Raw genomic sequence first — 23592 nt, forward strand, 5'->3', positions numbered from 1 at the left:
ATATGCAAGCTGTGTAGCTTTCCCTGATTGTAAGAACTTACATTTATCAAACATTTATTATGTACAAAGCATCATTCCAAATTCTTAACATCACTAAATAAAATAAAGTGCCCAGTAAAATAGGTATCATTATAATCTCCATTTCTCAGATGATGGAGGTGAGGCACAGAAAGATTAAGTAATATGCCAAATATGATATAGTTAGGAAGTAAAGCTGCCATGATCAGAATCTAGGTAGACTGTCTCTAAATCTGAACTCTTTTACCCACTATATTACAGTGTCACAAAATGAAAATTATAAAAAGGAACTAACTAAGTTTGTACATTTGTGTACTAAGTGAAATTATGCATACAAAAATGCTTTATAAACTTTAAAAGCTTAAATAAATGCAATATACATAGAAAATTTGGTGGGAATGTATATAGGAAAAGGGACATGAAAAATAGGATGTTGTGACTTGGTTATTTGGTGAATGCTAAGTACAAGGAAAGGAAAGGGGCAATTGAAATGACTCTGGGTTCAACTGGTTATTCAAATAGAGATGATGACACTAATAATAATCATTTTAAAAAAGCATCATGATTTATAGGGAGGATGATTTCAGTTTTGGATTCAGTGACTTTGAGGAGCCAGCAAGATAGAGATCCTAGACAAGCAACTTCAAAATTTATGTTTGTAGTTAAGAGCAAAAGGTTGGATTTTGAGATATTTATTTGGGAATTACCTACAGTAGAGAGACAGCCAAAGTGTAAAAGTAGATGAGATTTCTGAGAAAGAAAGAATAGGAAAAAAGAGAAAATATGCCCAGAATAACATCTGAGGGATTAAGATACACAGTAGGAGAAACAAGAAGGAAGCTGAAGAAATTGGGGGGAGGGAGGCATCATGATTGATAGGACAAAGAAGAGTGGGAAGGAAAACACGAGGAAAGTCAAACTGAAACAGGTGATCGACAGAGTTCCAGTGTGGGTGCAGAAACCTGCTAATCAATGATGACCTTGGAAACCAGAGTGTTGCAACTATAGAGAGCGCAGCAGGAAACCTACAAGGGTCTGCGTGGTGAATAGAGTATGAGAAAGCAGGGTTAGCAAACATAACTACTATAATAAAGTCTAACAAAGTAGAGGAAAAATCAATAAAACAGTAATTAGCTTCACAGTTTAGTAACATTTCTTCATTTGTATAATGTGCATTTTAAAGAAATGTTTTTACATTTTTAAATATTTTCTCAGATTCTTTTCCTAGTAATTTTATTGTAATTGTAGAAATAATTAAAATGTGTACCAAAATCATGGTGAAAAGATCTCCAGTCCAGTGTTTACTATTTATATTGCATGTTTAGCCACACTATAAAAGGAGACATTGTTTTAGTTAACTACAATTTAAAAACAAAATAACTTAGGTATCACTAACATATATCATCAAGTTGCAGAGGACGTACTGCTTGGTATAAAATATCTTTTGCTAAGAGTCAGAAAAAAGCAAATTTTCTGCTAATTATTAAAAATACAAAAATTATATTTTATATTAAAATTATTGACTTATATATTTTACATGTTAAGTCATAATAATTATATCTGCCTCTTCCAAGTAATCTTTTTAAGACAAAAGAGATACTATTGATGAAAATATTCTTGACTCATTAAAAAGCCAAGGATTGTGTGTACTCAAGGTTACATAGATAGAAACTATGATTTAAGGAAACAAAAATGTTTCTACAAATGGATTTTAATATATTAAATGCTAATGTGTATAAGGATTACATTATTTTCTTCTCCAAGAAAATAATTTTCATACTATGCATATCAAAATATAGAGATATTCATACTTTTTCCAATTTAAAAATGTAGCCTTAAATTCAACTGATTAAAAATGAATGAATATCCTTGTTTTTTACTCAAAAACTGATAGGTGTCTATAGAAAGGGTAATTAGATTTAAAACTTTCAGCTCTTTATCTTAAGCGGTCCAGCCTTTGATGCTATATTAGCTCAGGCAACTCTTGCCCTCATTTAGTCGGGGGCAGCATATATTGGCAAAGGAAGGGAAAAAAAGCGAAGAAGAATGAAAGAACTAAGTTGGATAATAGGCTGGTAGTCACTGAAGACTTTTATTTCACTTTCAAGACATTTAAAAAGTTAAGTCTGTTCATTTTTAACTACTTGAGAAATATTTTCCAAGGGAATAAGAACTCTCACCAATATTGCCCTTAGGAAGAATATGAGGCCAAAGTCTTTGTTTTATTTTATGCAACAGAACATCTATTTAGTTACATGGGAATGGCTGGGCCAGGAGGAAAATCATATCTGTCAATCTTAAAAGTAAAATCTATACATCAAACCAGAAACAAATGATTATCTTCGAGATAATATTTAGAGATAATCAGAAACTAGCAGGCAACATCTGAGTAGATGTTCCAGAAGTGATAATGAATAATATAGTATTTCTCAATCTTTTTGTTATTATTTCCCCTCTACCCCCACCTACTCCCCCCACCCCACACAAACACACGCCACACGCACACTCAGGAGCCTTTTAAGACATTTGTTTCCTAATTGCTTCGACCTCATGAAATTTAAATACTACAGCACTGCTTCATATGTGTTTATATGCTGTTATACTCTGCAGAACAATAATTACTGTAATATTTAAGACTTTTTTTTGCCCTCCCTTAACAATCCATTTTTATCCCCCCCACCCAGTAGTGATATCATCACCAATGACAACGCATCAATAAGGCATGTTTATGAAATCATGAAGGTACACAGGTTGCTGAAAATGGGTGCACACATTTTGCTCTGTGTATAGAAGGCTGTCTGCATTAGGTCAAGAAATTTGTTTGATTTCACATCTTCAAAGGGTATATAAAGGGAGCCTACCAGGTCCATGTGATCACCACCCCCCACCCCACCCCCCAGGATTTTGTTCCCATCTGTCTTCATAGGAGCTATCAAAGAAAGTCTGGCTCCAAAAATGTTGGGAGAGACTAACAAATATCATAACAGTAGCTTTCCAACTTTACAAGCAAAAGAACATATCTGACTACTTTTATTTACTCTGCTAATATTTATTTGTTCTCATTTATAAGAAACCCCGTATACACATGGGATTTAAAAGCCTCCTAATTAGAAGACAGAGAGACAGAGAAAGAGAGAGATTCTTATTGGTTCACATACCTTTCAGAAGACTCTTGCTTTAATAAATAAAATGCCTTTTAAAAAGTCAATAAATGGATTTTTCAAAATGTACTGGGGTTGTTTATTTGTTCAACATGTAATAATTAAGTTCTTGTGTCATACACTATTTTAAAGTCTATAGATAGGCATAAAATAAGCTGAGCTTTAAAAAATATTTTTAAGTACACAGCATTTTTACATTATAATAAAGACAAAGTAAAGTAAGGAAAATATAAAATGTAGAATTAAGTTTTAACCACATAATATAATTAATATTTTTACTTAAACTATATAAAATATATTAAAATAACCCAAGATATCTGGATGTCTTCCTCTTTGTGGAAACATGTTATTAAGGTTGACTACTGTGGTGGGAAAGAGAGACTATAAGAAAACTCAGTATAACAACTTCATAATACATTTGCTATCTACCTTATTAATTTGTTATCAAGTACTAAATTTTAATTCATGATGCAAATATAATGAAGTATAATGTACATATGATTAAAATATTGAAAATGGGTGGCTTATCTAGTTCTAAAACTTATTTTTGTCGTCTCATCCTTTCATCACAAAATGATCATCTCAGTATTTCTCAAAATGGAACATCTGAATGACATTGGTTTTGTTAGTGTTGGTAAATCTCAAACACCTATGTTTTTTTTTTTTTTTTACCAAAAGTAATTTATAATAGTCTATTATATAATGGTGTGTAATCAAGCTGCAAAGCTGTTTCTGGTTTGTGTCTCCCAAGCTATAAAATTCCTGTATAAAAACTGAAAGTTGACATATATTTTTAAGGTTAAGGTATATGTTTTTTAGTTAACTGTCGATAGATTTCCTAAATGCATTTTTAAAGGGGAGATAAATATTGCATTGTTGGCATTTCTACAATATACTTGTGAACTGATTATTTATACTATTATTTTTTTTTTATATTTGTAATTTATGCTTCTGCAGGGATAACTTACTTGAAGCAATTTAATTATGTGAAAAGGTTTTCATGGAAGATAAACCAGGTGGTAATTCTTTGAAATATTACAGAATTTTTAAAAATAGCACATTTTTCAACTTCACCACAAATTGTTCATTCTACAAACTCCAAATTAAAGAAAACTTTTCCAAATGATAGTTACTGAATAATGTGAGTTATACAGGTATTCTCTACTTTTCAAAGCTCTAGTTATGTCACTTTGGTTTTATGAAAGACCTACATTAGTACCTGTTTTTGCAAACTGAATTTGAAGAGGATTTTTTCTTTTACAAAAAATAAAAAAGGCAAAAGCAAGAATGGTGTTCATTTGTTTTGCAGGGAGATATTATACAGGCAACATGAACCCCTATCAGAAAAGTGGCACCACCAAGCTCCTTTCCCAAGAACTATACTCAGCAGCTCAGCATTAAGCCATCAAAGTTTTGAACTGTGTCTGTGAGCATCTGTGCTTAATCTAGATTTATTGTGTGCATGTGTTAGCATGTCCTAATCAGAAAAGTCTAAGAGAGCTCATAAGGGTGTTACATTTAGTGTAAAAGTGGACATAACTAAGCATATTTGCTATGATTTGGTAGGTTATTTTTGAGTCTAGGAATATTCAATTTTTTTTCCATATGTATTAATGGTAATTGCTTCTTCATTTTATATCATTTCTGTGTATAAAAGCTTTCATAGAAACTCTCTACTTTTGGATAGCAGGGGAAACCTATACCTATACTACTTTGTATTTTTTAATCTGCTTAAATCAGGTACCTAGATACTTTTTGAGTTATGAAATAAAATGCAGAAGTTGATTCAAACTTGCATAAAGAAACACATCTCTTACATGACCCGACCCACACAGAAAAAAACAAAAAACCAAAAAAACAAAAAAACAGTATTCAAGTATTCAATTATTTAGGATATAAATATTCAGTAAAAATAACATCTAAATAATGATATATTTTATTTGATACTACATAAGTTAGGCAGAATTAACAGGTAAATATCACTTTTCACTTGAGTTAATGACCAGAGGAATCACAGTATTTATGTGGCCTTGTAAAATGGTAATTTTATTTTCCTCATAATCTTTAGAAAAATCTTATTTAAAAAATGAAGTAGATGATTTTGAACGCATCTGCAGAGAATATATCTAATTTATTGATTGATGTGGTTAATAGTGTGGAAAGAATTTATACTTATGATTTTAAAGAAATCTGGTGGCAGAAGACCTTGCAATGCTACATTTAGTTTGAGGTGACTGCTCCCTCAAATCTATCTTTCACATTTTTAGTAACATATTTAAACTGCGCATCTGACTTTGTCAATCTGTAAAATCCTTCAATAGCTTTCTATGACCTGGCCTCTGCTTCTATCTTCAGCCTTTTCTCTGATCATTCATGTTCTAAGCTAACGTACCCTTCATTCTGTTTCACCTTAGCTTTGCTTAGCCATCATTCCAGTGGAGAATGCTCACAGATGTTCCCAATACAGAGGAAAGGGATACTTGAAACTTAACCCTGATAGCCCACCAATTCTTCCACTAAGTATTAGTTCAGTGTACTTCTTTCAAGTACTCACAGTGCTCAATGCAGATTTGGAAGGCGACATTTACCACCTAACACACCTAAATCTATCTGGCATTGTCTGTCTCCTCCCTGGCCAGAGGGTTCCAGGAGCTAATGGCTAGGTCTTCTCTTTTGCTACCCAACTCCTTGGCTGGTATTTGACACAGCAGTAAGGGATGAATCATTGTAGAATGAAGTGAGCAAAGGAGACTAACAAGAAATTTGTAAGACTGACTCAAAATTTTGAAATAAATTACTTTCTCTGTAATTTGGTTCATTGTTTTCCTCTTTGATTCAACCCTTTTGGCAACAGGTACTGGTGCTCCTATCAGAATCTAATGCCTGATGATTTCAAGTAGAGCTGAGGCGGTGATGCTGATGCTGGGCAATGGCTGCAAGTACAGATGAAGTTTCGTTCACTTGCTAGCCGCTCACTTCCTGCTGTGCAGCCCATTTCCTAATAGGCCACAGGCTGCTACTGGTCCACAGCCCGGGAGTTTGGGATCCCTGCTCCAGAGGGATATTTATAGTCATCACTGCCAATGTTAACATTCGTTTCATTTAAAATAATAATATTGGCTTATATAGGGTAGTGTGTTTTGGAGTCCGACAAAGCCGAGTTCAAATTCTGGCTTCTGTATTAACCTAAACAAGCAATTTAAACTTTCATTTTCTTCATGTGTGAAATGAAGATACTCATTCCTACCTCTCAGGGTTGCAACTCATTTAGCATGCTGCCTTGATAAGGGTAGATGTTCAAGATATTGTAGCTGTTGTTAGAACAGTATGATCAATGATTGTCACATTAAGACAAGTCACCCAAATAATCTGCATTTCCCCAACCCCTCAAAGAAAATGTAATCCCAAAGAGAAACTTATCTCTCTCCAGTGTAGAAGAAAAAGGAAAAATTACTATATTTTGCAAGGAACTAAGAAAATATCTCTCTACTATTAACTGAGGGTAGTGTATATTGTTAACTTTCCTGCTTTGTTTTAGAGGGAGATGGTACGAGCTGAGGGTAGAGAAGTAGGACTCAGATAATGATCTAAAGTTTACAGCAGAGAAATCCATCTTCTAAATTTGTAGTCTCCTGTTGGCAAGTTGCTCAGAAGAAATGTCAGAGCAGAATATTTGAGTTTAGAAGACCTACCACCACATTCCAAGAAATGACAGCTATATAGGTCACAAGCTATGGCAATATATAATCAATCACATTTTACATGCTATGATTATAAGGATCTTTATGGCCTGCTTGAATAACATTAGAAGAGACAGCCATTCAGCCTTTGAGACAAACTCTCTGATCAATTATTTTTGAAGGAAAGATCTATAGGTTTCTTGGTAACCTCTGGAAACCTATGAATAGTTCTTAGAAGCTGAGTCAAACAATGACTTCCTACATAGTAAAACTTGAGAGGATGGAATTAGTGAAGGTGAGAAATGATTCAAGAGCCTAACAACATAGCAGAAATACTGTAAAGTATGAAGAAAACTCATACCATGGGGCAGGTGGGGGAGAAGGGGATGGTATTCATTTACTGGCATTTCATTTAAGACGATTCCACCAATAAGATGAGGTTATCACTTAGGTGGGTATCTGGATTGTATCAGGGAGACTTAATTAACGGTGGAACACTAGGAATACAGGTTCAGGTCCAGGGATAATGCTCATTGTATATTAATTTATCTTTACTCACATCTCCTATTATAGCATCCTATTTTTCTCTCCTTAGGAAAATAAGCAGCTTGATAGAGGATTCTGGACCCAGCTGATACCTTGGATTTAGAAGAATCTTTTGAAGGACACTGAAGCTCATAGATAGGAAGTGAGGCTTTGGAGTTATTCCAAAATGCTAGGTAATTAAGTAATAAAGAGGATTTGATAAAAATATCTGTATTTCTAAATAATGTTAAAATACATATTACCTCCATTCTGCAAACTCAACCAACTACCACTCAATGGAGCTGGAGAGGTTTATATACTATGAATCTCCTTCTAATCCAGGGCTACGTGGATAGTGAGTCCATTCATATATTCATATAATATGTAAATATATATTCATAGAGTATGCACACACACACATCCATACACACAGTAGATATATACTATATATACACTACTGTATATATACAGTGTGTGTGTGTAGTAGTAGTAGTAGTAGTAGTAGTAGTAGTAGTAGTAGCAGCAGCAGAAGTAGTAGTAGTAGCCTAAGAGCAAAAAATTCAAATATTAATTTTCCAAATAACTGTACTCTTTTCACTGGGACTTATTCTAAGATCCAGGACTACTTTATTGGTTTGTTAGATTGAGAATCCTGCTATGTAGCCTCCAAGTTGAAAGTTCTATTACTGATTATCTCACCTTGAGGAAATAGAAATGAAAAGAAGATCAAGTGTCTTCCTGTGCATGAGAGTTATCGTTGTTTATCATGATATGATTATATACATTCTCTAAGAGAAAGGTCAGTGCCCTAAATGATAAGCTTTAGTTTAAAATCCATAAATAAGTCTACAGCCATGCCACCCTGAACACGCCCGATCCCGTCTGATTTCGGAAGCTAAACAGGGTCGAACCTGGTTAGTACTTGGATGGGAGACCACCTAGGAATACCGGGTGCTGTAGGCGATAAAAAAATAAAAATAAAAACAAATAAATAAATAATAAAAATGATAAAAAATAAAATAAAATCCACACATAACACATGAGGGATAATATTGCACTGGTTAGCATGTCCTTCATAGAAAAACAATTTTATTTTCCTGGGAAGTCTCTCTAATGAAAAAAAAAAATGACTGAACTAACAGTAATAATTAATATCTCCATTTTTCTGATAGGGTTTTATAGAAATAAACCAAAGAGAATAAAGTTCCTCTTTCTGGTGTAAAAGGCTTAGAGGCAAAGACCAGAGAGCAGTAGACCTGACTTAGTGGGGACTGACTGAGCAGCTGCAGTGGGTCTCATCCTACTGCTTTAACTTTTTCTTTGTAACTTCAGTAGGAGGTCAGCCCAGCTAAATAGTAAATAGTTCAGAAGGAGTAGTTAACTCCACACACATTGACAACCATATAAGAAATGCAGGAACCATACAAGTATCTTACCCTGAGACAAAGGCTGAAATAATTAAGGAAAGATGAGTTCAGTTGCTTTTTCCCACTCAACATCCAGATTATTAGTAGGTCCTTTTCCTATTTGTAAAGGGTATGATATATCCAATTTGGTCAATGTGAGAGAAAAATGTGAGTTTTACATCAGAAATGTTCTCTACTAGGTTAAAATGAATTTCTCCAATGTGACTCCTCTCCCAGATTATAATCATCAACAAGGCTTTGGAGGTTCTATTGTGAAAATTAACTTGGTAGAAAGAACATTTCTAGTACTGATAGATATTTAAATCTCATGGGGAGAGGGACAGGGAATTCCATCAGCTAGTTTCCAGTGATTCCAGCACAGTCTGGACCTGTCTCTGGCACAACCTCCATTTGTCCATTTCCCTCCAACAGTGGGTCTCTATGCTGTGTCTCCACAAATTAAAATCACTTGGTGAGACTTTTTAAAAGTGCTATTGCTCGAGCCTCATGCTCAATGGCTCTAGCCCGAATGGTTGGTGTGGAGTTCAGGATTCAATATTTTAAGGCTCTCCAGGTAATTACAGCAGCACTTCCTTTTTAGCAGAATATCATATTCATGTTAAGTTCTCATTAAATGCCAGCTAAAATTGGTTATCAGTGTGCTATAAATCAAATCAGGGCCATTACTTTTAAGTCTATGCCATTTAAAATAGATGCTATTTGTGTCTCTGAACATTTTCAACAGGGCTTCAAGCCATTTACAACTGCTCCTATTGAGAATTCTGCAGTTTTTCACAGCTCAATTTTATAGACTTCTACTAGTCATGTTACATTCAGTAAACTTGCCTCAACAAGCTAAGAGAAAATGCCCAAAATTAGCACTCCTACTGTTCTGGAGAGCGTATTTTGTCTTCCTATAACTGTTTCAATTCCAGCACTTAGCAGGAAGATATTTAAAGTTTTATTGTATTCCTATCTATCAGGAAAAAAGAATTTACAAGTTTGACACTAAACAATCACAGACGGAAGACTGAAGTAAGATCATACATTTACACTGAAGTATAATATAACTATCACTAAATGCAGACTGACACTTGGGACAAAATCCATCCAACATTCCCTGTGGCTTTAGGGAGAATGTAACATATTCATTAAAGAATGTCCTACATAATTTCAAATGTCAAAATACAATATAATCATATTTAGAAAATCCTTCAAATTTAGTAATGAAAATTTCATAATACTGCTGAGAGAGAAAATTGCAAGTTTGTAATTATACCTCTTTCTCCACAGGTATTATTCATAATAGAAACTAGACTAACATCATGGTAATGAGATTCCTAAACAAGAAAGTAGTAAAACATATGTACACCTATCAATGACCTACATTATGAACAAAACATAGTTTATTCTCTGTCATTTTAGTTTGTTTATAAATAGAGCAAACAATATAACAAAAACAGAAAAGACTTCTGATTTAAATTTTATCTATTTATAAAAATGTATTTAAAAAATGTTTCTCAATACCAAACAGGAAAACTCCAGGAGCATTCCAATTCCTTTTTGCCTTGTTTGCTATGGGAAGTCCAAGTCCAGTCTCTTGGACATTCATGGACAGTTGAACTTCCCACATACCAAAATGTATCTCAACTGCCCTTCTCTTTCTTCTGTATTCCCCTCCTGTACCCTCTTTAATTTCTGTCCGGAGAAGATTCATATATCTTTTATATCCTCTTGGAATTCTCTTTACTTCATAGCCTTAAGAATCACCCAAAAAGATTTTTAAAATTCCAAAACCCAGGCTATGACCAAGACCAAGTCAACCACAATTTCTAGTAGTATTTTTTGTAACTGCCCAGGTCATTCCAATGTGCAATTTTGAGAACCAGTGATTTATTGATTCTCTACCAGTTATTTCATAATTTAAAAAAATCTTTTCCTCTTTTTGACAGATATTCTAACAAAACTCTAAACTTTGATTGATCATGCCCTTCTAGAAAGTCACAAAATTAAAAGACTGATTCAATTTATAGTCTTGATTAGAGATCTCAAATGAGCAGTCAATACTGCCTAGATATTCTACTATGGTTCTCTAGCATTTTCATACTTGGAGATGTCTATTTTATGCTTTGACTTTTTTCTCAAATGCCTCTTACTCCTTCTGCTCTCAAATGATGACCTCACTGAGAATATAAAAGCTATCGGGCATGAACTTCTTCGCCTTCACACAATTCCACTTATAACCAACTGGCATCTATATCCAGAAATTGACATGGAAACAATGAGTTTAACTTGAATGAATAAATTAATGAATGAGCAAACAAATCAATGTGTCCCATTGATTCTAGATTATTTCTGACATTTCACTTTATGCATTAACCTCTGATGTATTGAGGAATATTTGTTTTATGATTACAATATGAGTTTTCAGTTTTTTGGACTACTGTGCTATGTTATAATGGTGAGACCTTGCTACTTTTGTTGATTTAACTCTGCTAGATCGGTATATTTTAAATAAGAAATTTAAATCATTTATGTCTTGAGATATGCCCAGGGAGTTATGTGCAGCATTAAAATATCAAATCAAATGAAGGTGTACTCATTTGGAAAATGTTCTTCTGTAACACTACAATCCCCAAGAAGAAGAAAATGACAACCGAGAAAGAAAAGCTTCTAGTGCAAGAATAATTCTTACTTTAGTTCAAAGCCTTTTCTGAACAAGTGAAATATGAATATGACAGTATTTAAAGTGATTCAGGTCACTCTGCATTTGACTCTCTATCTATACATGATGAAACTAAAGAAGATGAAGTCAGATCAGGGGAGAAACGAAAATGTTCTTTGAAATAGAACTGGTAGCAAGCTCTCAATAAGAAGACTGAAGTCCTTACCAAACCAAACCAAACCAAACAAAAAAGTTGTTTAAAGAGATTCTCTTAAAGTTACTAAATAAGACTGCAGAAAAATTAAGAAACATCTGGAGTTAGAAGTCCAGTGTAACTTTCTCCTTACCACTGCCTAGTCTATGACAGGGTTACAAAGAGCTTTCTGAAAAGCCACAAAATTTTTCAGAAAATAAAAAGACTAGCAACTCATTGATGACAATATTTTAATGTATTTTATTTTTTTTTTGAAATTCACATTTAAAAAAAACTGTTAAATAATATTATTTCCTTTTAAAATTTATGATTAAATTTTCATCATTCTGTTTGGAAGCTGATTCTTAAAATTACATTCTACTTTGTCATATTTTAAATCAGGAAAATATGTGCTTAATACTTAAATTTTAGTTTATGCTTTACTCGATATTTTAAAATATCAAGTAAAATATTTTAAAAATATAAAAATGTTTTATATGTTTATATTTTAAATGAATTAAAATTTAGTGTCTTTTCTTTTTTTACAATTCCAAGCAGTCTTTAATTAAAAAAAAAATACTATTCGGTACCTTTATTTTGGTATTATACGGAATGAAACTGAAGTATCAATATTGGTGTTTCTTCCTAGTACTATGATCACTGCACATAGTCACTATTTGCCTGACTAACCACATCTCTTTGCAGCAGTTCCTGAGGAATCACAAGATGAGGCTATGTATTCACTCCATCTGCCTCAGCTAACTGGACTAGGAAAAGGTTGCACTAGCATGATAACCAGATAGCCATCAGAAAACTGGGCAAAATATACTCCTATCCTCATTTTCTTCTTCTTTGAATTGCTTTAGCAGTTTATCTACATGAAATTAATACATATTCACTGAGATCATCCTATGTGTAAAGCAGATGTTTTATATTTACTTTTAGCCATTAATTAAACATTCTTAAAACAATCAATGGTTATAAAAAGTTGCAAAGACATATCCATATAGATTATCAACAATAACACATCTGTATCCTTTCAGGTACATTATTAATAGAGGAAAAAAAAACATAAGGCCATTTAAGCATCAATATTAGGTCTTTCTTATTGAAGAGTTCATAATATTTTAAAGTGACTGAAAAACCACATTTTTCATTAAACTTGCCAATCAACGGATGATCTCTAAATTGATTTCCTTAGGCCCCAGTTTTTTAGAGGTTTAATATTTGAAGTTTAATATTCCCAACTGACTTTAATCTCACTCCACTGCTTCAGTCTTGCTCCTACTTAAACTTTTACTGATTTTGTTGCATGGCTTTCTTGTGCCTTTCTATTCTGTTTGACTGCTCGAAACAGCTCATAAATTTCACCAACAGTCTCCTAACCTAGTTTCTACATACTGACATGACATTCTCTGCTGATCCCCTTTCACTGCATCTAGTGCATGTAGTAATATAAAGATACTTGTCTGCTTACTTGTCTGTACTTCTTTTTGGGTTTTGGAAGCTTGAGGACAATAACTATTTTCCCCTTAGAATATCCACCACTTAGCAATACCTGGTACATAGTAGATACATATAAATGTCTGAAGCATGAAGGAATTTTATAGATTGTGTTAAAACACATTCTGGAACATGTTATGAATTTATTAAATTTATAATTTAAATTAATATATATCTCAAATTCACTAACTTTTTAAATTAAACTTGCCTTAAATCAATCTGTCTTCTCTCTCTCTTTCTCAATTCTGTGCACAGGTATGCCAGAAAAACATATTAAGTTCTATTCAATGGTCACACAGATTCATGCACAGACACCATATAATACATAATAAAACTAACTGATCAATATGATATTGGCTCATCCTAGAAATGAAAACTAGTTGAGGCAAATCTCAGACCTCCTCATACGTGAAAGATAAGTAAGGTGTTTTCATAGCAACATTCAGCAAATATTATGAATTAAACAGACACAAAAAAATAATATTTACTTGTACTGAGATTGACTGAAAATATTACTTAATTTACCACGTAATATAAACTGGGAAAATGTCATTTGATTTTTACCATATAGCTTTTACCTTTCTCATATTTTTAAGTGGAACTAAATTAAATATTTCAAGAAACTTTTATGTTAAACAATGCACCATCAGACAAGATTCTAAAGAAACACTCTTGGATGGGATTGGAAAGTCAGCATTCAGAAACCATATATGTAGTGGAATAACATAGTATTAAATACAGTAATAGTAATAAATAGTATTAAAATAGTAATAGTAAATTTAATTTAAAATCAAACTTATATTTAAATAAAAGTTAACTATAAGCTATGTGCCTAGCACTAGTTTGAGTATTATATATGTATTAATCCTTTCACCTTCAAAACAACCCTCTGAGACAGGCATTACTCCATTTTACCACTGAGCATATGAAAGTACAAATAATGAGTCATCTTGTCCCCAGTCACATAACTAGAAAACTTAGATTCCCACTCAGTTTTCTTAACCACTATGCTCCACATTTTCCCTAAAAGATATTCATTAGTTACATTTTGATGGCTAATTTGCATATTGATCTAAGAATAATTTTTGTCTAATTTCTCAAATTGGAAGTCAGAAGAAAAAGACAACCAATCAGCTGCTGTCATTTTCCAGTTGTGCAAAGTTAGCCATGTCCCTTTGCCTCTCCTAGTTGAAATTTTAGCAAAATGGGACTGGGAACATCTACCTAGCACATTTTAGTACTCTTCTAACTTTCAATCCAGGTTTCTTTTGAACTAAGACATAGTATAGTGCTATGTCAATATAAATAAACTCTCATGATCAGTGATATAAAAATATAAAAATAATTTAGCCATCCCTGCTTCCTTCTTCTCTATTTAACTCTTTCATAATGACTATGAGAGAAGAGTAAAAAATATAAATTTATTTATTCATTACCAATTAAAATAATCTAGAAAATAAAAAAGAAATAATAGCAAATGTTCTTCTTTCAAATAATTTTTTTGAAACTCAAAACTAGGAGTATATAAAACAAAAACAACAAAACAAAACAAATCAGCCAAACTGTTTTAATTCTGAGAAAATCCATTACTTGTCCTTATGATTTTTGATAATAGAACACATACTTAAATTCCTGACAAATTTATATAAACACAGTTTATTTAAAAAACAACAAATATGCGCTATTTTAGTATTTCTTTTAACTCTTTCTCTACTAGAGTGAAATAAAATTAAAATTCCAGAAAGTTAACAAAGTTTAAAACTGCCTAAAACATGAGTAAACAGACAGATTGCTCCTCATTTGAAGAATTTCTTAAATTGATCTTTTAAAATATTAATTTCTTACATGCCACTTGAAAAATTATATATCTATATATAAATTTGATATCTTTTTTTCAGAAAAATGTGAAAGCCTTGTGATATGCTATATATTACTGTGCTAGTTGCAACTCGTTCCTGGAGATATAATAGTAAATAAGATACAGATGACCTCTATTTTCACTGAGTTTTAATTTTATCAAGGGAATCATACATTTAATAGTTTTTCAAATGTAATTTTGTTAAGTGCCATGGTAGGTAAATATATAGTACTATAAAAAATATACACTAGGAAAACCAGTACAGTTTGAGGCTTTAGGAAAGGCCTTCCTAAGTGGACTTGTAGATAAAGGATTTGATAAGGTAAGCAAAGGAGTGTTTGAGTGGGACAATTCCAGGAGGGAGAACAACAAAATGTACAGAGTTCAGAGTGGAAAGAGGTTGGTACATTCAGTGAACTGAAAGAAGGCTTGCTTGGTTGGAGCAGAGTGATTAACAGTGAGACCCATGGGGGACTATTCAGGCTTACAGGTCAGTTGGAGGACACTATAATCATTGAAGCCATTAAGCAGAACAGTGACATGATCAGAAAATGAAAAAAAAAATATATATATTTATCATATATATATTTAAAATACACATATATTTAAATTCATGATAGCTCATGAGGAAATATAAAATTTCATAAAACATCAATAATCAGAAATTAGAGCCATTTGGAGATTTTTAATTTTAAAGTTTGTAGAGAAATGCAAGATTTATGTAAGAAACTATGATAGAAGAAAATTAAAAAAAAAAAAAAGATGCTATGTTGGAGTTAAACATTTAGAAGCCATTTGTTTCAAGAACAAAAGGTAGAATAAACTTCAAAAAATCTGAGTCCTATATCAAAGAATAACCTCAAAATTATATGTGATACCACAAATATGGGCAATTTATAGACCTTATAGAAAGAGATGTAAGAAATGTTTATTGTGTTACTAATAAAAGTTCCATGGGAAGAGTTTCCAAAACAGAAGAGAAGTTCAGCCTGGCCTAGGTTGAATATACAGTTAATGTAATAGTAAGATAAATATTTCACGGGGTTTATGGAGTTCCTGGAGAACTGTCAATATCCTAGCTGCCCATGATCTGTTTATATCCCCAAGGAAAATACTGACCAAGACTCAGGAAATAGTTCTTATTATGAACTTTCATCAGACCTTTCTTGTATGAAAGTTATAGATATTAAACTAACTATGGCCATTAAGTCTCTCACCTGCAAATAGTTTTGTTTTACTCTGATGCTTGCCTGGAGCCTCTATTATGTGCTACAGGCCAGAACTGTGCTCAACAAAAAAGGACAGTCTCAAGAAAAGGAGTCTATTAGGTACTTCAAACTATTGACACTCTCGACTATTTGGTTTAGATTTCTGAGTTTTAAGTTTATCAGAGTAGTTGTATATTTAATCATTTTTCACGACTTCCAGACTAAAGCAATAGACCGTCGGGATTTCTAGAACTTTCAGATGTAGTGGGCTTCAAGAATTAATTATACAGGACTGACTGCATGAACTCAAAGGTCTTATTTTATTTTGTTTCTTTGGAAAATTGCTTTAGTTTCTAAGTATTTAAGGCAGCCCCCCTCCTTTTTTCCTTAAGCTATCTACAGACTGTAACAACTTAATAAACTCCACTTTTGTAAATGAAATAAAGCATTTAAAAATCTCTCACTAACCTCCCTGTTCTCCTTACTTTACATGGCAACATAATTATCAGCATAGGTTCATAGACTCTACCTTTTTTATCAGAATATAACTGAATAAAATAATTGTACAACTAAGGCCTTACTGGAATGGCCATATTTGTGAGTGATGCTCATTGAGTTAGGGAAGAGATTTTAAGGAACTGAGGCTGATTTCACTTATAGATAGAACATCTGCTAAGTCTGCCCAGGAAATATGGCCTGGTGTTTGGCTGGCATGGTGCAGCCTCTCAAGTCAGGAAGCACACTTCCTAGCAGGTTAGGAATATTAAATTTTGATGATCCAGAGAGAAGAGGAATGCACTTGAAGGTATAGTCATGCAGGTGAGATTCAGTGTACAGTTTGTTGGGCTTGGCTTTCTAACCTCAAGCTAGAAGCTTTTAAAAATCCAATCTGAGATTCCTTATTAAAACTGCCAGAAGGAAATGAATTAATCTGAAGTACTAAGGCTTTTGCTGTAGAAAAAGTAAGTCAGCCTCCCATATACATTTACCAGTCTTTCTGTCTCTCTAGCCTAAAAGTCGGCAAAATCTCCTAAAACTTGAATGTTCAAATGGTCATTGTTAATCAAATAGAATAGAAAACAGTATTAGTTCATTTCTATTTTTTAAAATAAATAATTCTTTACCCATCACAACATCCTGGGCAATGACTTTCGCATTTATAATACAAATATACTAATGTATAATTATCTCAAAGAAAAGCAATAATAGCATAGTATGGTATGACATAACAATTACCTCTTTCATATGTTTAATGTGCAAATACTATAATAATAAACTTAGAATAATTAAATTCAGAATAATAATTTAAAATTTTCAAAACAGTTCTCTACACTTGTCAACAATATTGAGTAAAATAAAATAACAGCTAATAGACTACTTTTGCATCATCTATGTATTAGTATAACAATCTTGGAGTAATTTAATTTTTGCAGTTAACACATGATAGCATATTAAAAACATAAAGTTGTAATTTTCTATTTTAAACTTAAACAGCCAAATCAAAATATTCTACATGATTTATGCATATGTAATATTAGTTAACATTTTAAACATAGATTGGATATGTGTTAAACTCATACTTACCCATGAAATTGAGGTAGCCTTCTCCACCAAGTGCATGAGTAATGAGTCGAATCATTTTATGAAGCTGTATTCCACGATCAATAACCGGAGTAAAAGGGGATAAAACACTCATGTTGGTATACATTTCAGCATCCATCAACCAAAATGCCAGTGTCTTATCCCCAACGAGTGCCTATAGAAATAAAAGTCACTGAGATAAATGCAAAGAGTAGGTACTAAACAGCTGTGATTTACACTAGAATAATGCATGGTTACAAATGATGGAAAACCATGGTGAAGAAGTGTGTGAATCAGTACTAATTTCATGCGTTTTCCAATAATTACTTTCTATGTTGAAGGTGAGCTGGTAAATGAAGTTAAATATCAACACCTCTGTTTTCATGACTGATTTTTATTTTTAAAAGAGCTTGGTGGAAATATAAGTTTCTTAACTATTTGTTATACCTGAAATGATGCTTTAAATTTTTTGAAATTGTAATAAATATTTATTATAATGTTAAGAAAACTACATGGATTGTTAAAATACTTTGCATACCATGAATTTATTTGTTTTGAAAGAATGTAAGAATATCTAAAAATATTTATGTGTATATATTTATGCATATTTATATGTATTTATATATGTATAGGTATTTATATATAATATAATATGTATATAAACATATTAAAATAGACTCTCCTCTCCTTCAGCAGAGGCTTGATGACTTTTTCTTAAAACATAAATATTGCTTTCTCATTGTGTTTGCCATTTAATCTAAAATGTGCTTGTTTTACATAAAAATATAATATTAATAAATGGGGCAGGTAACTCAGAAACACCCTGAGTAGGAGAAGAGAGGCCTCTTAATCTGAATTATTCATGGTTAAAAATTGCTAACTAATGCAAAATGTTCTTCATTGAAAAAAAATATATATATATATATATACATATAGTGAAACATATAATTGAGATTAAACTATGATCTCATTATCCATTGCAATTATTTTCATTTTAGAAAAAACATTTTACTTATAAATCTGTTATAATCTCTAATCTATTTTGATTAAAATGACTTGTCTTTAAAATACTGTTACAAGAAAATCTACTCATTTGTGGGTCTTGTCCTTAGTTTCAAGAGCCAAGAAAGAATTGACTCAGAATGCCAAGAAAGAATTAACTCAGAATATGGTTCTTGCCACAAGAATTCTATGTTTGATTAGATGATAATTGTGTATTACATGAACTCAATTTTGTTTTGTTTTGTTTTTTACTTTATCAAAGCAATGTCTTTGTTCTCTAACTTTTAGGTAAATATTTTAACTCTAAACATACCAAAAAATGTGTACTGTTTTAGACTGAATTGTGCTCCACCCTCCAATTCATGTTGAAGTCCTAACTGATAATGTGACTATATTTGGTAACAGGGCCTTTAAAAAGGAAATTGAGGTTAAATGAGGTCATAGGGTGGGGTCCTAACCTCATGAGTGGTGTCCCTATATAAAGAGGAAAAGACAGTTGGGATGAAGGTATACAGAAAAAGAACACATGAGGACACAGAGAGAAGATGGCCACCTGCAAGCCCAGGAGAGAGGCCTCAGGAAAAACTAAACCTGCTGACCCCTTGATCTTATACTTTTCAGCCTCCAAAACTATAAGAAATACACTCTATCTGTGGCATTTTATTATTAAAGTCCTAGCAGACTAATACGTGTACTAATAAAATGCAGCTTCAATCTGACATATAACTTGGAGTTCATATAAGCTTAGTTTGGAAATGGGCTACAATGATAAAAAACATTTGAAAATAATGCATATAAGATATAAATATATTTGTTAAATTGTATTAGACAGCACTATTTATTAAAACGATTTGTCCTTTCTACTTGTTTTGAATTGTTTAATTATATTTTTACTACTATAATCTCTGATTCTGTTGTAAAATCATTTTGATAATTTCTCTTGGATTTTTACTATGACAAATATTTCTATATTATTTGCTTTATAAATATACATATTTATTATTTTATCAGATTTGTATATTTGCTTTTAGAAAGAACAAGGCAACTTGCATCTTTCTGTACATTTCTGACAATTTGTAGTACAAGGCAGAATTTCCTAAATCTTTAAAGTATGAAATAATTCTTGGTAAATCTATAATGCTTCTGTACATTTGAGAAGAAAATTATGAAAGTAATCTAGCAGTTTAATCTAAAATTTGTTTATTCCACTCATTTATTTATTATTTCATTCATTCATATAAAATTAGCATACATTGAAAGCTCAAAATGTGCTACAACTGCTAAGAGTTTTCAGTAGAAAGATATAATTTATGTATGTATTTTAGTTTTCATATTGTTATGTGCTTGGTGAGTGGTTCCCCTCCATCCTTAAATTAATATTATTTATTTCTTTTTTGTTATATTTTGGTTCTTTTTTTTTTTTTTCATATTTATATGATGTGCTCTATGACCAATTTAATTTGAAAAAGTCAGCAGCAATCTGGTTTGGAAAATGCCAAATTTAGATTATGTCCAGTATATGAGTTAGCAAACTTTCTATAAAGATCAAATAGTACATACTTTAGGCATTCTGTGACACGTTCTTTGTATCAACTACTTAAATCTGCCATTATGGCTGAAAAGCAACCATATACAAGATGAAAATGAATGAACATGCTGTGTTCCAATTAACTTTACAAAAACAGAAAGCAGGCGGAATTTGGCCCATGGGCCTTCGTAGCTTACTTCTCATCTACTTATACCTTCTTAATAGAAGAGACACCTGAAAAACCACCTGTTTACCTTAAATGGTTAATTTCTGCTGAAATAACAGAAAACTTATTGTCAGAGCTTCAATTTTCTTAGCACATATACTGCATATAATTCAAAACTTTTTACTCTCATTTTTAATGTATAAAAAGCACATTTTATGTTTATTTTTCTGAGGATTAATATAGCTTTAACTAACTGACCTTTCCCCCATTTATTTATGTTTACTGAGTTCCTAGTAGGAGTAGTCACAGTACTGAAAATACAAAGATATAAAAACAAATTTTCTACGTAAAACATGAGAACATGGAGAATGGAACAACTATTCTTACTCTACACAAATAGATGAATGCTTCAGGGAGAATATGATATCTGAGCCAGAGCACTGGGTCTTTTATAGGAGCTTTTACAGGTGAAACAGGCATTTGCGGGTATGTGAGGGAAAGTACAAGACTGGAATGTGGGTTACTTATTCAGGAATGGGTGAGAATTTTACAGTATTAAAGAACAGAATGCTTAGAGAGTTGAACAGAAAATGAAGGTAGAAACTTTGGCTCAGGCCAGGATAATGCATGGCCCTGATTCAATGACAGGCTTCACTCAAAAGATCTGGGTTGACAAAATAAGCTTTCCTCTTTGCAAAATACCTCAGATTGCATTAAAGATGGAGTGAAGCTGAGGGGACAGTAATCAATTAGCAGCAGATTTTAGTGACTGACTAAAAAAGATGAGAGCCTGTCAAAGGCACAAAAGTAACCTCTAGAAGGAATTCTAAAATGGGAGTTAAAATGAACCTGGACAGAACCAATACTTCATCACAACCAGGGAAAACGGGTAAGATAACACTTGCAACTGTCATTTACTCTATCTTTAATTAGAGTTTGGCAGGATAAAAATAGCACTGCACTTTGAAGCTGGAATCTCTAGATCTATAAAATAATTTTAAAATGTTATTCAAGTATAAGTAAATTTCACATTGATATAGATAGATATGTTATATTAACTGTATTAAATTATAAAAAATGTTTTTAGATATTTTAATACAAACAGAAATATAAATTTATAATCATATTGATTTACCTGATCATGACTCTCTGCATAAGCAATGCACTTTTCAAGGTAGCGTCTGTTTGTGAGTGTGTGCACTATATTGCCCATATTCCAATCTTCGTCTTTAAACTCTTTAAGTAGCTAGATGCAAGAGAGAAAATAATTTGCATAAACCATTATCATTCTTACATTAAATCTTAACCTGAGGGATATATTATATCAATCCAAATTATTTGACATGCAGATACAAGTGCTCTCATATAGCAAAGACATCTAGATTACTGTTTAAACTTCTACTGAAATCACAGCTTTTAAGCAAACTGTCCAAATGACAGTGGTGTACTGTGTGCACGCACAGGAGTATTTTTACTTTTGTGTATGTTAGGATTTTTGCAACTTTTTTTCCCCTTGTAATGACTGCAACTCTTGATTAAAAACTACAGAAAAGTTGTTGTGCAATATAACTTCCCATAACTTTTACAAGGCACAGATATACCTGTTACATTTTCAGGTTGAATTAAAAGTAATTAGCAGGAATAGTGTTGTGTTTCACTTTTTAAAAATGATAATTGAAAAAATAACTATTATTTCAAAGTTTAGAGATTAATTATTATGAAATAATTATCATGTTAACAGACCACACATTTTTGTCCCCACTTCATTCACCACTCAGTCTTCAATCTGGCTTCTGCGCCTCTAATACCTCTCGAATGCATATGACCTTGTCAAGATCTCAGATGAAGCCTCTCAGATAAGTAATTGTTCTTTCTTAGGCAGATACCAGCTATACCTGTTAACAAGGCTGACCCCTTCCCTCTCCAGGAAACACTTTCCTTCTTTGTCTACCACTGTGAAACTCTTGATTGTTTTGTTTTGTTTTCTCTTCACTTTAGGCACTCTACAAAGTCTTTCCCTCTGCTTAGCCTATAAAAGCAGGTACTCTTTAAAGTTATGTCCTCGAAATAGCCTCTTCTTTTTTACTCAACACACTCTTTTTGTGTGCGCTCATTTCTCTGTTCAAAATGTACACTGCACTCTGTGATAGACAGAATTCTAGGATGTTCCCACAAGTCTTGCTCTCTTGTAGTCACACCTTTGTGTAATCCTTTACCTAGAGTGTAGGTGGGACCTTGAATATGATGGATGTCCTCTGAAGAAACTGTGAGATAATAACTGAATAATGTTTTAAGTTGTAGTAATTTGTTATGCAGCAATAGAAAACTAATGCAGCAATCTTGGTACCAGAAATTGGGTTCAGGTCTGCTTATATCTTCTTTCGCTGACATTTTTCGCCCTGTATAATTCAGACATGCTTAGCCATACCCCATAATTATTTTATGAATCACTGGCCTGCAGAGAACAGACTGTGATAGGCAGAAAAATGGCCACCCATAGAATCTCACATACTAATGCTCAGAATCTTCAGAGACCAATGTAATTACAGGGATCTTTCTAAAAAGGAGATATGAATGGTCAGAGTAAGAGGGGGATATGAAGATGCTATTCCTTGATGGCTTTGAAGATGAAAGAAGGGGCCATGAGCCAAAAATATACGTGGCTTTTAGAGGCTAGAAAAGGCAAAGAAACTAGAGCATCTAGAAGAAATATAGCCTTGATTTTAGCCTATTAAAACCCATTTCATATTTGTGACCTATATAGAATTGTAAGAACTATATAATAGGAAATTTGTATTGTTTTAAATCATTAAATTTGTGGTAATTAGATACAGCAACAATTTGAAACTAATGTATAGACCTATACAAATGTGCCTAATTAATTTTTGACAAATGTACCAAAATAATTCAATAAAAGTTAGATAGACTTTTTAAACAAATTATGCTGAAAGAGCTGGATATCCATGGGGGCTAGGGCGGGGCGGGGGAGAGCCTTGATTAAGTCTTACGCATTGTACAAAAATTAACTTGAAATGAATGATGGACTTAAATATAAAACTATAAAATATTTAATAGAAACATAGGAAAGTTAGCGAATT

The 23592-nt window shown here is 32.4% G+C and overlaps 1 protein-coding gene and 1 non-coding gene across 2 annotated transcripts in view; one reads left to right on the plus strand and one right to left on the minus strand.

Moving 5' to 3' along the window:
- Window positions 1–23592, minus strand: part of GBE1 (1,4-alpha-glucan branching enzyme 1) — a gene marked incomplete at its 5' end in the record, with an annotated part of 239060 nt that overhangs the window by 43727 nt on the left and 171741 nt on the right. Inside the window, 2 exon segments of the mRNA XM_006926236.3 lie at window positions 17802–17973; window positions 21630–21740. Coding sequence (XP_006926298.2) covers window positions 17802–17973; window positions 21630–21740 — 283 coding nt within the window.
- On the plus strand, window positions 8229–8347 carry LOC112474556. The gene has a single exon (XR_003044387.1). It is a non-coding gene; the product is annotated as a 5S ribosomal RNA (ribosomal RNA).

Source organism: Pteropus alecto, unplaced genomic scaffold, assembly GCF_000325575.1.
Source record: "Pteropus alecto unplaced genomic scaffold, ASM32557v1 scaffold239, whole genome shotgun sequence".
In the NCBI taxonomy this organism is placed as follows: domain Eukaryota; kingdom Metazoa; phylum Chordata; class Mammalia; order Chiroptera; family Pteropodidae; genus Pteropus; species Pteropus alecto.